General features: G+C 46.7%; 1 protein-coding gene across 2 annotated transcripts in view; it reads left to right on the top strand.

The window, feature by feature from the left end:
- The first annotated feature begins 637 nt into the window (after positions 1-637).
- CFAP97D2 (CFAP97 domain containing 2) overlaps positions 638-15,461 on the top strand; it is a 35,309-nt gene continuing 20,485 nt past the window's right edge. For both annotated transcript variants that reach the window (XR_003519340.1, XM_027590939.2), the window contains exons 1-3: positions 638-761; positions 12,119-12,199; positions 13,140-13,258. Coding sequence is in view for 1 of the 2 variants with exons in the window: in XM_027590939.2 (XP_027446740.1) it covers positions 672-761; positions 12,119-12,199; positions 13,140-13,258 (290 nt within the window). In the remaining variant the exon portion in view is untranslated. The remainder of the gene's footprint in view (positions 762-12,118; positions 12,200-13,139; positions 13,259-15,461) is intronic.

Below are 15,461 nucleotides of genomic sequence, written 5' to 3'. Positions count from 1 at the left end.
TCATGACGACTAGCAATCTTAAATGACAATTATATTGCTATTCCTCTAATCACGTCATCTCTAAAATTATACCTATGATTTTGACGAAGATGAACAGCCCAATAGATACTCTAGCACCACTGTCCCTTGCCACAGAGAGAGGAACGGCTTAAAATGACTAAAATTTTCTGTACCTAATCCTCAAGCCAATTGAAAAAAAAAGACGAAGACCTGCCACCTAAGCTGCAAATATTTGGAGTTGCCCAAATGGTTATAAGTTATTCAAAGACAGGAGAGAAAGGGGATAAGGCCAGGAGGCAGCAGGGGGGAGGGAGGAGAATATGAGAAAGGAGAGAGAGAAAGGGGGTTGGGGAAGGAGGAAAAGCAAGAAAAGAAGGGAAGACTGGGAAGGGGGAGGTCATCTGGGGAAGAAACTCTGCCCTTTTCCATGAGTATGGGGGAGGTGGGCCGTGGGCCTCCAGAGGGCATCAGTAAGCTACTAAGATCTGCTGAGAAAATACCCTTTAGAGCAGAAAGGTCTTCCATTCTCCTACATTATGATCTCTTCCCTGTCTTTTCTCCCTGGCTTGGCCGCCATGACAACTGTCAGCTGATCCAGCAAACACAACCCTCTGCAGATCTACCCTGGTGGCTCCCTTCCTGGAAGGGAGCAGCTGGTTTTGCTGTTTGAAATGCGGAGAGCCCCCAGGCCAACTCTTCCCTGTGGCAGCGAGTGCCTGCCAGGCACCTGGGAGAAAGCCTACCAGGACCACCGGAGAAAGGTAGGAAAGGGGAGGGTCAGCCCAGATGGCTCAGAGCGAGCGCCAGAGCAGCCCCTCTGGGCGCCAGGGCTTTCCCTGGAAACCAAAAGCTGATTTTATTTTCAGAGATGGAATGGTTGAAACTTCATTTCCTTAAAAGTTTGGTCATATATGTTGTCATACAATAAAAATGGACTGTGGTTTTCCAGTGCCACATTTTAGGACTCTGAATTACGGCACGTTTATAAAGTACCTAATTTTTCCTAAATGACTTGAAAGTATCTTAAGACACAGAAATCTGAGGGACCCTCTCCCCTATCAAAACAGCATATTCCGGTGGGATGTCCGTTAGGACATATGCTATTATTTCCATTATTTGATGCAAATGTGGATATCATTTGGAAAGGTCACCTTGTGCTTTTGAAATGGTCTGCCGTGGTGGTCTTATGCCCCTGAGATGTCAGGGTGCCACCCGACCGCACGATGCTCAGCTGGTGCTGTCTCTCCATGTCTGTGTTCCTTGAGGTTGAGAAATGCTCTAAGAAAGGAGTACTCTGGGAAGGGGGTGTTGCTCTGTGTTGCTCTGAAGGCATCTCCCCAGGGAGGGGAACCCAGGTTTCTGCAGGATACAAGATCCAGGTGAGCCTTTCTACTCCTCCCGGGATTCTGCATGCCTGGGTTGTGGTGATGCAGTGGCCTCAGGGAGGTCACACTTACTGCAAGGCTGCTCTGGTACCTGGGCCCTGCACCTGCTGTCCTCCTTGGGAGCCCGGCTGTCCCAGGGCTCACCCTCACTTCCTCAGACCTCTGGACTTCCTACAGTCTCCTCTGTGCCTTCTTTTAGGAAGCACACCCCCATTGCTCTCTAGTTCCTCATTCTGCTATCTCATGTCACCACATGATTGATGTAACATATTTATCTTGTCTGGTTTGTTTCCCCCATGAGGGGGAGGTGGTGGCCGCATCGTGCTGCTAGGACATCCTCAGCACCTAGAGCACCTAGTGAGTCATGCTTAGCAAAGAGTTGATAGCAGTGAAAAATTGAAAGAGCGCTTATGGTAATAAGTTCAAAATCAACTGGTATTGCCTCTTTGAAGAATAGATAAGAATGTAAATGTCATGAGCGTTTTGTTGTTCATGTGTGTGTCCCAGGGACTAGAATTGTCTCTGGGAAGCGGTAGATGGTTGATAAACACCCTCAATGTAACTGAATAACGAGGCTCTGTGCCTAAGAAACTCTGAGATAAGGAAGATTTGGAATAGTCATTGTATGAAGTGGGGAGCTGATGAAGAGGGAAGACTGGCATTTGGCGTGGGACCCAGGTGTGGTGGTGGAGCATGAAATTACTTTGGCTTGATGCACACCCCTCCGAGATGTCTCAGAAGCACATGGTTGCGGGGTCTAAGAGGGGAGTGCTGAAACACCCCAATACGGCATGGCCAGCAGCCGAGACATGGGCTGGGGGAACCCGTGACCCCAGTGTCAGGTGTTAAAGGGAGGGCCATATGTCTTCCCTGGGAGGGAATGATGTGAAGACAGGGAGCAAGTCTCAGATACAGTCAACTAAGAAAGCTGAATAGGAGAGAACTATGGGTGTGGGATGGGGCAACTGGAGCCAGAGGGGCCATTCCAGGCTGGACGATGCCAGCAATCTTAGCAGGGGTTTGGAGGAGGGGAGGGGAGGGGAGGGGAGGGGAGGGGAGAGGAGAGGAGAGGAGAGGAGGGGAAATGAGGGGAGGGGAGAGGAGAGGGGAGGGGAGAGGAGAGGAGGGGAAATGAGGGGAGGGGAGAGGGGAGGAGAGAGGGGAGGGAGAGGAGGGGAGGGGAAGGGAGAAGAGAGGAGAGGAGGGGAAATGAGGGGAGGGTAGGGGCGAGGTCAGGACAGGAAGGTGCAGGGAGCTGGCGTCGCCGGCCGGCCGGTGGTGTAGAGTGCGCGTGCGCCCTGGGAAGACAAGCCTGCGGTCCGGGCGGCCGAGGGCCCAGTGAGCGAGGGGCTATGTGGGCCTGCCCCAGAAGGGAGAGGAGGGCATGGGGCCACACGGCCCTGCCTGGAGGCAGCTGCAAGAACCAACTCCAGTCTCACCAGCTGGCACTAAAACTTGGCTTAAAACAAATTCTTCTTCCATATTAAGGGTAAGGGGAGTTAACTCTTTAGAGTTACTTAGTTTCTTACTGTTTGGCTGAGAATCCTTGGGAACATTCCGAAGGGAGAAAAAGGATTTTCCGGAGCGTGCTGTGCCCAAAGCATCTCTAGAATGGAGCACCTTGTCCTCAGCCCGGCATCTTAACAGGGCAGTCTATCTCAGAGCCTAAACATCCACTGATGCTAAAAACAAAATTAAAATGACCTTAATAAAATAGACATTGTTACTGATAGTTCCCCAATATAATAAAATATAAATGTCTCAGTCCTAAGACAGTACTTAATTAATAGGGAAACACTAAAGGTATTCCCTATAAAGTTAGAAATAGGACAAGGGTGCCTACTATCTTGTATATACCCGTTTAAATTGTGTTGGAGGTATTAGCAAGCAGACAAGACAACCCCATTATGCATGAAAATGCAATGAAATAGGTATTGGGTTTTTTTTTTCTATTTGTAGATGAAATGGTTAAATATCTAAAGAACCCAGAAGAATCAATGCAAAAACAAATATAATTGGGAAAAATAATTGCAACTTATATCACAAAGGATTAATACCCTTATATATAAAGAACTTCTAAAAAGAAAAAGAAAAATGCAAACCACTCCACATAAAGATGGGCAAGATGAACAAAAGTTCACAGAAAAAGAATTGCAAATAGCTCTTAACCTATAAAAAGTTGGTCCACTTCACTTACAACAAAAAAATGCAAACTAAACTTGCACCATAATACCATTTCTCAACTAGCAGGTTGGCAAAAATCCCCCCAATTTTTGGCAGTGCTCTGGGGAAAGAGGCACTGCCCACAGTACTGGTGGGCATGGAGCAGGCACAGCCCCACGGGGGGACCTAGCAATTCCCAATGAAACTGCACATGCATTTAGCCTTTAACCCGCAGTACCCGTTCCAAAGGCACACTGGCAAAGATCTGAAAAGAAATTGCAAAAGATACTAATTGCAGCAGTATTTGTAACAGCAAAATTGGAGCTAACCCAAATATCCATCAAAAGCAAGCTGGGTGAATAAGTTAGGATGCTTTCGCACAATGACATACTGTGCAGGTACAAAAAGGAACAAGAAACCTCTCTATATGCCACTGCAGAATTATGTCTAGAGCGCGTTATGAAGTAGAAAAGGAATGTGAAGAAAAATGTGTAAATATGCTACATTTCTCTAAAAAAGAGGGGATGACAATATATATACACATACATATCAACATTTGACACATACATATTGTGTATCCTTTATTTTCAGAAGTTAAAGGAGTGACGGTAAAATTAGATTTGTCAACAGGGAACAGGGTAAAGATGACAGGGTAGAGCCCAGACCTCTTAGAAGAAGCAGTTGTTTGAGAGATTTGACTCTGGAGCCAGATAAATATTTCACATGTTGTAAAACAAATTAAACTTAAGAAGCATTCCAAAATATTGAAAATATAGTGGACCTAAGTGTAAATGCAATTGCCTTCATAGCCATATCGAGAGGACCTACTTCAGTTGTGTTTATCTTTTCAGCTAATGTATTTCTTCTTTATTGTTGAAGTAGAGCTGACATACAATAGGCTGTATTAATCTCTGGTGTACAACATGTGGTTCGGTAATTCTGTACATTACTCAGGGCTCACTACGGTAAGTGTAGTCGCCGTCTGTCACTGTGCAAGGTTATTGCAGTATTACCGACTGCATTCCCTATGCTGTCATTTTCATCTCCCGGACTTATTTTATACCTGGAAGTTTGTACCCCTTAATGCCCTTCACCTGTTTCACCCATCCCCCACCCCTCTCCCTTCTGGCAACCTCCAGTCTGTTCTCTGTATTTATGAGGCTGTTTTTTGTTTGTTTGTTCGTTTTGCTTTAAAAATTCCACATATAAGTGAAATTGTATGCTGTTTATCTTTCTCTGACGTATTTCACTTAGCATTGTACCCTCTAGGTCCATCCATGTTGTCACAAATGGCAGATCTTTCTTTTTTATGGCTGAGTACTATTCCACTACGTGTATACACCATCTCTTCTTCATCCATTCATGTATCAGTGGACACTTGGGCTGCTTCTACATCCCTGCTATTGTAAATAATGCTGCAATAAACATAGGGGTGCATGTGTCTTTTCAAATTAGTGTCTTCATTAATTTTCTTTGGGTAAAAACCCTGGAGTGGAATTACTGGATCATATGGTATTTCTATTTTTATTTTTTTTTGAGGAAACTCTATACTGTTTTCCAGAATTACTGCACTAGTTTGCATTCCCACCAACAGTGCATGAGGGTTCCTTTTGCTCCACAACCTCACCAACACTTGTTATTTCTTGTCTGTTTGATTCTAGCCATTCTGGTATGAGGTGATATCTCACTGGTTTTGATTTGCATTTCCCTGATGATGAGGAATGTTGAGTCTCTTTTCATGTGTCTGTTGGCCATCTAGATGTCTTCTTCAGGAAAGTGTCTATTCAGATTCTCTGCCTGTTTTTTTTTTTTAGATTGATTGATTGATTGATTGATTGGACACAGAGAGAGACACAGCAAAAGAGGGAACACAAGCAGGGGGAGTGGGAGCGGGAGAAGTAGGCTTCCCACAGAGGAGGGAGCCCGAGGCGGGGCTCGATCCCAGGACCTGAGATCATGACTTGAACCGAAGGCAAATGCTTAACAACTGAGCCACCCAGGCGCCCCATCTCTGCCCATTTTTTAATCAGACTGTTCTTCAGTATTGAGTTATACAAGTTCTTTATACATTTTGGATATTAACCCTTAATGTATCTGTCATTTGCAGATATCCTCTCCCATTTGGTAGGTTGCCTTTTCTTTTTGTTGGTGGTTTCCTTCACTGTGCAGAAGCTTCTCATTTTGGTGTAGTCCCAATAGTTTATTTTTGCTTCTGTTTCCCTTGCCTGTGGAGACAGATCCATAAATATGCCGCTAAGACAGATGTCCACGAAATGTCAGTTTTATTCTTATGGACTATGTGTGTGTTTAGGGTGGGATAAAGCAAATGAGTAATCATGTCGATGTCATTGAGAACTGGGAATTTTAGCTCGGGAGGAGGGAAATGCAAAGGTAAGGCCCCTAAGCCTAGCTAAAGGGAATGGGGTTCTGAACCAAAGCTGGAAGGACCAGGTGAGCTCTGTCTATGGCAAAGGCCTTGAAAGAACAAACCGGTTGTAAACGGAACTCCTGGCTCCCAGACTGTGGTCTCTAAACACCATTTCCCGTTGGAAGAACCAGGCTCACTTGTAGAAATGGCAGATTCCAAGCTGAGATAGGATGTATACAGATAACCCCATGTCACCTTGTCACTCCAGAAAGCAAGGAAGCTGTCAAGGCTATTAGCACTGCTGGAAAGCCAATCATCTCACAGGGCCACAGATGGGGTATGTTGACTATCAATGGTGGTGGACTGAAACACATCAAATAGATTTGAATCTTTGCTTTCCTGATGATGTTAAATAGGAACACCTTATTGGCCACCTTTGAAAGGGGCTAAGAACCAACTCCTAAAGAGAGCCCAGTACATACGCTGCCAAAATGAAGCTTGTCTTCATAGAATTATTCCAGCAAATAAACGTAGAATGAATGATGGACTTAGAATGTCTCAATTTTTCATAAAAACAGAGACAAGCAGACATGTGTACCTTGTGATAAAATATCACAGCACCACCTAAGGGATAGTCTTGCCAAGGAAAAAATCAAACCTGAATTTCTAACTATCAGTTTACAGGTGGTGCCAGGCGTTCTGTCAGCAAAATCCAGACTGAGAACTTCCACAGGTCAAATTATCTGGTTTCCTTATAACACATTGCAAGGGGGAAATGGAGGGAGAAACTATAATTAAAAGAGATGCAGGGGTTAGGGCGCCTGGGTGGCTCAGATGGTTATGCGTCTGCCTTTGGCTCGGGTCATGGTCCCAGGGTCCTGGGATCGAGCCCCAAGTCTGGCTCCTGGCTCAGCGGGGAGCCTGCTTCTCCCTCTCCCTCTGCCTCTCCCCTGCTCATGCTCTCCCTCTGTATCTCTCTGTCTCAAATGAATAAATAAAATCTTAAAAATAATAATAATAAAATTAAATTAAAATAAATTTAAACAAAAAGAGAGATGCAGGGGCGCCTGGTGGCTCAGTCGGTTAAGCATCTGGCTCTTGATTTTGGCTCAGGTCGTGATCTCAGGGTCATGAGATCGAGCCCAGTGTCAGCAGGCTCCGTGCTCAGCCAGGAGTCTGCTTGAGATGCTCTCTTCCCTCTGCCCCTCCCCCTGCTCTCTCTCTCTCACTCTAAAATAAATAAATAAAGCTTTAAAAAAAAGAGAGAGATGCAAGAGATATATCAAGTAAGTGCAATTTATGGACCTTTTTACTTGGGTCCTAAGTCAAACAAGCAAAGGAGGAAGAGAAAGAGAGAGGGGAGGGAACAGTAGAAGAAACGTAGGCGGTGCCCGAATACTTAGTCAAAGAACTCTTGTACTTGCTGTGATTATGGTATCACTAGGATGTACTTTTAAAAGGTTCCCTATATTGTGGAGACATATATTAAAATGTTTAAGGATGAAAAAGATTTGCTTGGTTTGCTTTGCTATTATCTCAGATGAGGGAGGGGCAGTGGGTGGGGGCAGAGTTGAAACCAGAGTGGCCACGAGTTGGTTTTGATGAAGCTGAGTGAGACTACATGGGGGTTCATTATACTATTTTTCTCATTTTTCTTTATGTTTAAAGTTTATACTATATTTTTTAGAAACCATGATTTTAAGTGAAAAGAGAAGCAGAGTGGTAATTACAGGTCAATACAATTTCCATAAATTTATAAAAAGGTAACAATAGAATATATGGGTTATAGGTGCCTTCCTAGTGGTAAAAATACAGAAACGGGGTGGGAAGGACACAGTGACTCCAGGGTGGGGGTGGCCTGGGTGGTGCGCGGGGTGGGCAGAGACAGGATGTTGGCACTTGTTTATTCTCCATGGGGGGGGTCTTCAGTATCTTTGCTCCTGTCTCAGTGCTGCCCACACTTCTGAAACGCGCCATGGGGGCACCAGTAGAAAGAGCAGGGAGGGAAGTCTGAGGAAGGGCGAGAGCCATCGGGACCCTCAGCTTCATGTGCACACTCGTCTGGCAAAAGCCTTCGGGAAGGGACCATGCGCACTCTCCTCTGCGGGCACTGGGCAGGTGAGGGTGGCTAGGGAAGCCCATCTGTGTCACCAGGGTTGCTAGGCTCCTGCCGGCGGCCGGGCTTGGCTGACTCCGCTGAGCCGTTAGGCCACCTGCTTTCTCGGGAGCCTACACAGTTGATTATGCTTCTCTCCAGTCTAGTTATCTCTCCATCCGACAATTCTTTAGTTACTTTTAGTTTTTATCAGTGATAAAAGTACATTTTTAAAAAATCAAATTGTACCAAAACACTTTGATGAAAAGCAGTGGCCTCTCCCTGCAGCAAAGCCCAGTTCCGAGGCAGCCACGCTCAGCCCTTTTGGCAGTTTCTCCTGGTCTTGACCTCCATTTCTCAGGATACTATGCTCATTTACCATTTCTTCTCAACATAGATATAATCAGTGTTTATTAAATCAATAACCAGTTAGAGTGACTCTGCAAAACCATTTATTGTTGAGTCAAGTTGTAATTATATCTTTCTCTTACAATTTCTTGTAAGAGTTAATATTACCTTGTTTTCGTATTGCTTGAGTTTTCTATATATTTGTAGCTATTTTTTTTTCAAATATTCCATCAGTCATCAAATGCTGAGGAATAAATTCTCAATACTCAAAAACTTCAAATAATCTTTCAGCCCCCCACCGCCCCCCCCCCACACACACCCCTTCTGCGGTCCTCCATCTTCCTGCTCCCATCTGGATGGCCCATGGTGCACTCTCTGGGCCCACAGAACTGATGTCTATGGGGCTCCCTTTGCTGGTCTCCTGTGTTGAAAAGAATTTTCCTGGATGCCATGGTTTTCTGAGTCTTGGTTTACACGTGATGAAGCACATCCCGTGGTGGCTTCCCAAGGACAGGTGCAGGGGAGGTTTTTGTTCCCTTGGGACTTTTTTCTTTTGTTTTGGGTTTTTTTTGGGTCTCTGTGCTAAAAATCCTTCTATTCTCCCATCACTCTTTTTTTAAAAGACTTTATTTATGTATTTGTCGGAGAGAAGGAGAGCATAAGCGGGGGAGCAGAGGCAGAGAGAGAAGCAGGCTCTCCACTGAGCAGGGAGCCCGATGCAGGACTCAACCCCAAAACCCTGGGATAATGACCTGAGCAGAAGGCAGACACTTAACCAACTGAGCCATGCAGGCATCTCCTACCATCACTCCTGATAGAAAGTTTGGTATAAGATTCTAGGATGGAAATAGCCTTCCCTCAGGATGTTAAAGGCATTGGTCCTCATCATAAGTTAGGGTTATATGAGATGCTGTAACAAATAGACCCTAAATGTATAAAGGCCCCAACACCCTCAAAGCGTAATCCCTGCTCCTGTTCCCATGTGTGGATGACTCTAGACCAGCCCCACTCACCTGTGGCTCCCCTGTCCAGTAGGCTCTGTGACAATCTGGGTCCAGCCAGGGATGGGGGGGAGAGCACAGAAGGCACACCTGCTTCATAGAAACATTGGCCTAAAATTGGAACATCTGTGGTGCTGCATTGGCAAGAGCTCATCAGAGGGCCACACCTCAGTGCCAAGAGTCCTGGGAAATGGTGTCCTGTCTGGGCAGGAGTGACAGCTCGAGACTGTGGCAGGGTGAGCATGGCCAGCCCTCTGCTTCAGCCAACACCTTCTCTAAAGAACCCTGTGACCCCTCTGTGACCATGGGTATGGGCATGTGGGTGTTTCTTTCCGGAAACTTTTTGGAAAGCCCTCCTCTTTACTACTGATATTCTGACATTTTGTGATGACATGCTTCCATATGAGTCTCTTTGAGTTTATTCTGATGGATTCTTTCATTTTAGAGACTCTGAAAATTCTGTCCCCTTCCACTTTCTAGAAACCCTACTAGTTAGATGTCCCAGGCCCAATATTGCGTCTCTAGTTTCCTTTTATTTTCTCTTCTGCTGCCCATCTCTCTATTTCTGGCTCACTTTTGGGATGTTTCTTGGTTTTTATCCTCAGCCCCTTAATTCAATTTATTTCAGTTTTAGTTTTCAAGGACTATCATCAGTAATCATTCATTTTTCCAGAACACCCTTCTTATTGTGTAGACAAAACATCTTCTTTTGTCTCTCCACGGTTGTTACTTAGAGTTCACTTGACATTTTCCTCTGATCCTTTCAACATCTCTGTCTCTTCAAGGTCCCCTATTTTGTTTTTTTATTTCTCATTTTCGTGTTGGGAACATCCCTCCAGTGTCTGGAAGACAAAGTACTGGGAATTGACTGGAAGCTCTGCATGCTCTGATTAATCCAGTTTTGTTGGACTCCCCATGTCCGGGCATGTGGTCTTTGGGGCAGTCTGGTCTCCATGGAAATCTGCCTAGAGAAACTGTGACTTTTTAGGCATGGAACCAGGAGGAGCCCTGACCCCTCCCCCCCCACTCCAGCCGCCCCCGCTGTGCCCACAGCCAGAGTCTCCTGTGCTCATATCTCCAGAGGCAGAGCAGACAACGGCAGGCATCCCTGCTTCTTGCAAAGACTCAACAAGGCCCCTGCTCTCAGCCTCACCAGATGCTCGTGGCTCCTGGCATCTCTCAGTGCTGAGCATCCTGGCGTTCTTTGAGGTGAACCCTGTCGTTCTCTATCCCCACCTCAGCTGCTCTCTCTGAGCCCCATATCAGTCACTCCCACTCTGTCTTCCTCCCCAGACTTTCCCCCGGGACGGAACATCTGTTGATGATTGTGCCTAAACCAGTCTGTACTATGATGGTTATAAAATGGCAATGTCCCCTTGTCCTAACTCCTACATTTATCAGCTATAAGGAACAAGTTCCTTTCCTCCGTATTTGATGTGTATGACAAACGAGAGGGAGCAGCTAGGGAAACAGTGTATTCAAAAAACCTTGGTCAAAAGTAAGTGCTATAATAAGGCAAATTAGTGTCATATTTTTAATAACCATAATTAGCCTCAAATTTTTACCTTCAGCCCAAACTAGTTGCTTCTAGAAAGCTGCATACAGTCACCCAACACAGGATTTACTGGCTACCCCCAAACTGCTCACCACCTCTCTTCCTGTCCTCCTGCCACCAGGCATCAAAACTGCAAGCCTCGGGCCGTTCTTCACCACTCCTTTCTCCCTCACCCCACCCCACAGACACGTGTCCCCTGGAGGCCTGGCCCCTGCTGACCCCACTCCCACCCTCACCAGAATACCACTGCTCACCACCCCAGAGCCCCGGCCAGCCCAACTCTGGTCTTGTCTTCTTCCAAACCCAGTGACAGAGGGTCTCCAGGCCACATATGTAGTTGCATTATTCCCTTGTCTCTGTTCTTTAGTCTTCCCCTCATGTTAGGGACCACGCACCCATTCCTGAGTGTGCTGTTCAAGCTACTCGCCATCTAGCTCCTTTGCCCTGTCCTGGCTCCCTGCACAGGGGCTCTGCTGAAACCGCTGCATGGCTCACTGGGTTTGATCCCCAGAGTGCATGATGGTCACATCATTTTAGACAGACTCAGCTGGTGGGCTTTCCCAACACTGTCACTTGCAAATTATCAGCTAATAGGTCCCAGTAGCTAGTGGTCTACAAGCAAGTATCTAGAATATGGGGGAGGGGGTTCCTTTTTGTTGCAGATGGTAATACATATAGCCTTCATGCAAACGCATTTTAAAATACCACCACATTTTAAAATATAAATTTTCTTCCCTTGTTTGTACATTTTCTGATAGGAAACTGCAGAGATCATTTCACAGTTAATCAATGTTTCAGGTGCTCACCCTGAACATATTGCTGGAGGCTCAGAAATTAGAGTGAGGTGGACAGTTTCATAATTCACTGTCTTAAAGGCCTCTGGCAGGCAACAGACTAGAAATGTCTGCTGGCACTTACATTTAATGAATTCTTATTCGGTACCCACTTAATTCTCTACTTGAAAACAACAATGCTAGCACATTTCCCAGGGCTGCCTGTTTCCCTCCAGGGGTTACTTGGATTCTGACTCAAGTCCTGAGCCTCATTCAGGACTATCTCTCCCAGGCCGCCTTGGAATCTTTGGTGCCACAAACAGTCATCGATACTTGTCCCCGGTGCCATAGCCCAGAAGCAAACAATCTGAGTTCAGGTTAATTACCTGCTAAAAGTGTGCCTGGGGTCACACTGCCTCTCTGCGCTCAGGTCCAGGATGCCCAGCCCCTCGTGGATGCCCGCGCCCCACGGAGCCTCAGCCACCTCCACCTGAAACTCAAGAAACTGAAGGTAATCTCTGTTCTACTTCTCCGTTGCTGGTGCAGCTAATGAGGAAACGTCAGCTCAGAAACTAGGGAAATGGAAAATGCAGGCTCAGTAAGGGATAAACAGTTCTTGTCATCAACGATGACATGCCGTGTCAGCAGCCAATTAACCTCATCTTGCCAGAATAGAGCTGGTGGGTGGTGGGTACACCGGGAGACTTCTCCAGTCTACCTGCTGTCTCCAGGAAGAGAGGCCAGGGCGGGCAGGAAAGCACGGTGGCATGTTACTCACTGCAGCTTTAAAGAAATCAATTAGTACCCTTCCTTTAAACAAGACCACTTCTTAAAATAAATAAATAAATAAAAGTAAATAAAAAAATAATAAACAAGACCATTTCTTGACCACCACAGAATATTTATTTCTTGAAGTGTAAACCATCTAGTGAGAATAAGACTCTCATGGTTATGCTGATAGTAATACCCCCAAAGCTAAATGCTGTGTGCTCTCTCTGTGGCTGTTAGTAATGAGAGCTGAAGAGGGCAGAACTAATCATTGCCAAGCAAGCCAGCAGATCAATCAATTCTAAAACCTTAACCAAGAGGATTTTCATTTCCTCTGGGCTCCAATCTTCTCTTCTTCTCAACAGTATAAAATACCTCTCTTAAAACATGAAGTGATTTCCTCATTAGCATTACCGCCACAGAGTTTTGGAGAGTGACCTAATTTCACAAAGACTCATAGCATCCTCACTGTTACTTCCACTCTGAGCGTATGAAATTTGGCCCCATCCAAATGCATTCCAATTCACAGACAGACAAGGGAGCCTGCCCGTGTCACACAGGTTGCTGAAGTGTGCTCAAGTCAAAGCAAATGTGGGGTTGAAGGGATCCTCTAAATAAATCTGCACAGTAATAGCACGGACGTAGCTGGGGCTTCCAGAGGCTCCTTGTGTGTCTGTCCACAGCTGGAAGAGGAGCGGCTCGCCACCATCGACAGGGACAACCGCCTGCTGCTGGAGAAATTGTCCTGCATCCTGAGGACCAGGGGCCAGACCGACAGCAGGAACAATTGCACACAGAAGAGGTACCAGGGCCCCTGCTCCCTACAGTCAGCACCAAACCTGGCAGGGCCCGGAGTGTTCCACTCCAGGCCTGCACAGGAGAGCTGCCCCAGAGCCCGAACATGGGGTTCCCATCCTCCCTGCAGAGAGCCCTGTGCCTTTTCCTCTGTGGTGCGTGCATCAGAGTATTACCTGGGGCTCAGGCTAATTCCATACCCACAGCAGAACAAGGGCACCAACAGCAGCTCTGGGGGTCCCTCTGTGCAGTCCCAAGCCTGCTACACCATCTTCCTGGTTAACCCTCATACTCATCCCATGAGGGAGGGGCCGTGGGGAAAGTGAGGCAGCAGGCAGTGAAGGAACCTGGCCAAGATGGCACCTAGGAGGTGGTAGGAAGCAGGTTCCTGCCCCAGGGCCTGTGCTCAGGCAGTGCTCCTGCATTTCCATGTGCCAAAGCAGCCAGGGTTGTTGTTTTTCTGCCGGCACAACCCTGTGCCCGGTGTCTGTCTGGAACCAGCATCGGTCGTGTAACTCTGCGTCCAGGGTGGGAGGGTGATTGCTCCTTCTTGTTACAGAAGAGCCCGGTGCTGGGACAGCTCTCCACCAGCAGCACGGTTTTTACCCAGCAGGGCTCTCTGACAGCAGGCCTCCACCGTCTTTAGAATCTGCCTACAAATAGTTAAAGACGCTTAGGACCCTAAGAGCCCCTCTTCTCTAAGGCAAACAACCACTGCACCCTACGAATCCCCAGAATTTGCTCACTGGTCACATCGCAAAACTTTTAGCCTGTGTCCATCTCTGAGAAGCTCAGAGTGGTTTCCAGATTTTGCAGTAAATTAAAATTTAGCTGACCCTCAAGCACCAGGAAGTGTGTCACATAGGAGGGATGCAGGGGAGGAGGGGATCCTGCACCCTCCCTGGGCTGCCAGGTGGAAGCAATCCGTCTCGGGTTCTCCAGCAGTGGTTCCCCTGGGGCTTCACTCCGGGGAGCTTGGGGGGATGGGGAGTGGGCCTGGGTGTCAGAAATGCCTCCATGTCCAGCCCCTGCCATTAGAAACCTGGAGTTATGGGTCAACCTCCATTTTCCTGGGACAGTTTACATTAGATTTGGAATCACTTCCTGCTTCAAAGACAGATACTGAACTTGAGTATGAAAATCACTGTTGAGTGCTACTTACCTTAAAGCTGTAACGAAGTAGCCTAAAGCTAATACTTAATTTCCATGCAACTCAGTCCAGGACAGGATCCCACAGGGAGATTCTCCCACCTGCTGCCTGGATTCTCTTTGAAAAACGTAAGTCCCAACCAGCCTGGAGGTAAATCCACACCATCAAGTGGCTTCCCCCTCAGGACCTGCCTGATATGTCATACACAGGAAATGAGGGAAGAAGGAGGGAAAAGAGGAAGCAGAAGTGACCCCGGGGAGGTGCCAGCCAGTCAGAAGCACGGGAAGTGCCTGAGCTTGAACAAGGGAACCAGACAGCAGGACTTCAGGAAGCATAAAAGGAACACAGGGGCCAAAGGGGGCCTGTGAAGCCACCCAGCTCCTCCCACACCAGGAAATTATCTCCACAGTCACATACCACCTCCTTGTCCTGCTTGGATTTTAAAGCAGTCAAAGACCCGCTTGTGCCCTTCCTACATATTTCTCTTTATTCAACTCCGGGCCGAGCACTGAGAGCTGAGTGTGGTCGCTTTGCATGTTCAAACTCAGGATGAATGCAGCTTCACTCCTGTGTTGAAGTAGAGAGCACCAAGCTAATTCACAAGGTAATGGTAGAAATGGTGTGTCTCTTTGTGATTAGTTTAATGGAGCCCCAGCAGGAACGAAAGTCAATGATTTTTATCAAGAATGCATCAGTTTGAGCCTGATGGCTGGCCATTTCATTTCTCTGTCCTTTATTTAATAAAAGATACTTGTCAGGTTAACACATGGTGTGGAAGGGAAGCAGCCCAGAACACTGCAAACTAGTTGGCTCAGTTAGTATAGATGTACTAGCTACCTAACTACTCAACAGCAAAAGTCAACCCTTTTGTGTTGTGTATAGAAAAACTATATGACCAACAATCGGGTTTTCACTCTTCATTTTATTTTTTTTAAAGGTTTTATTTATTTATTTGAGAGAAAGAATGAGAGAGAGAGAGCACATGAGAGGGGGGAGGGTCAGAGGGAGAAGCAGACTCCCCGCCGAGCAGGGAGCCCGATGCGGGACTCGATCCCGGGAC

The sequence above is a fragment of the Zalophus californianus genome, chromosome 3, assembly GCF_009762305.2.
Source record: "Zalophus californianus isolate mZalCal1 chromosome 3, mZalCal1.pri.v2, whole genome shotgun sequence".
NCBI classification, from domain to species: Eukaryota; Metazoa; Chordata; class Mammalia; order Carnivora; family Otariidae; genus Zalophus; species Zalophus californianus.
Note: the sequence above shows the minus strand (reverse complement) of the source record. Positions and strands in the feature narration are given on the sequence as shown.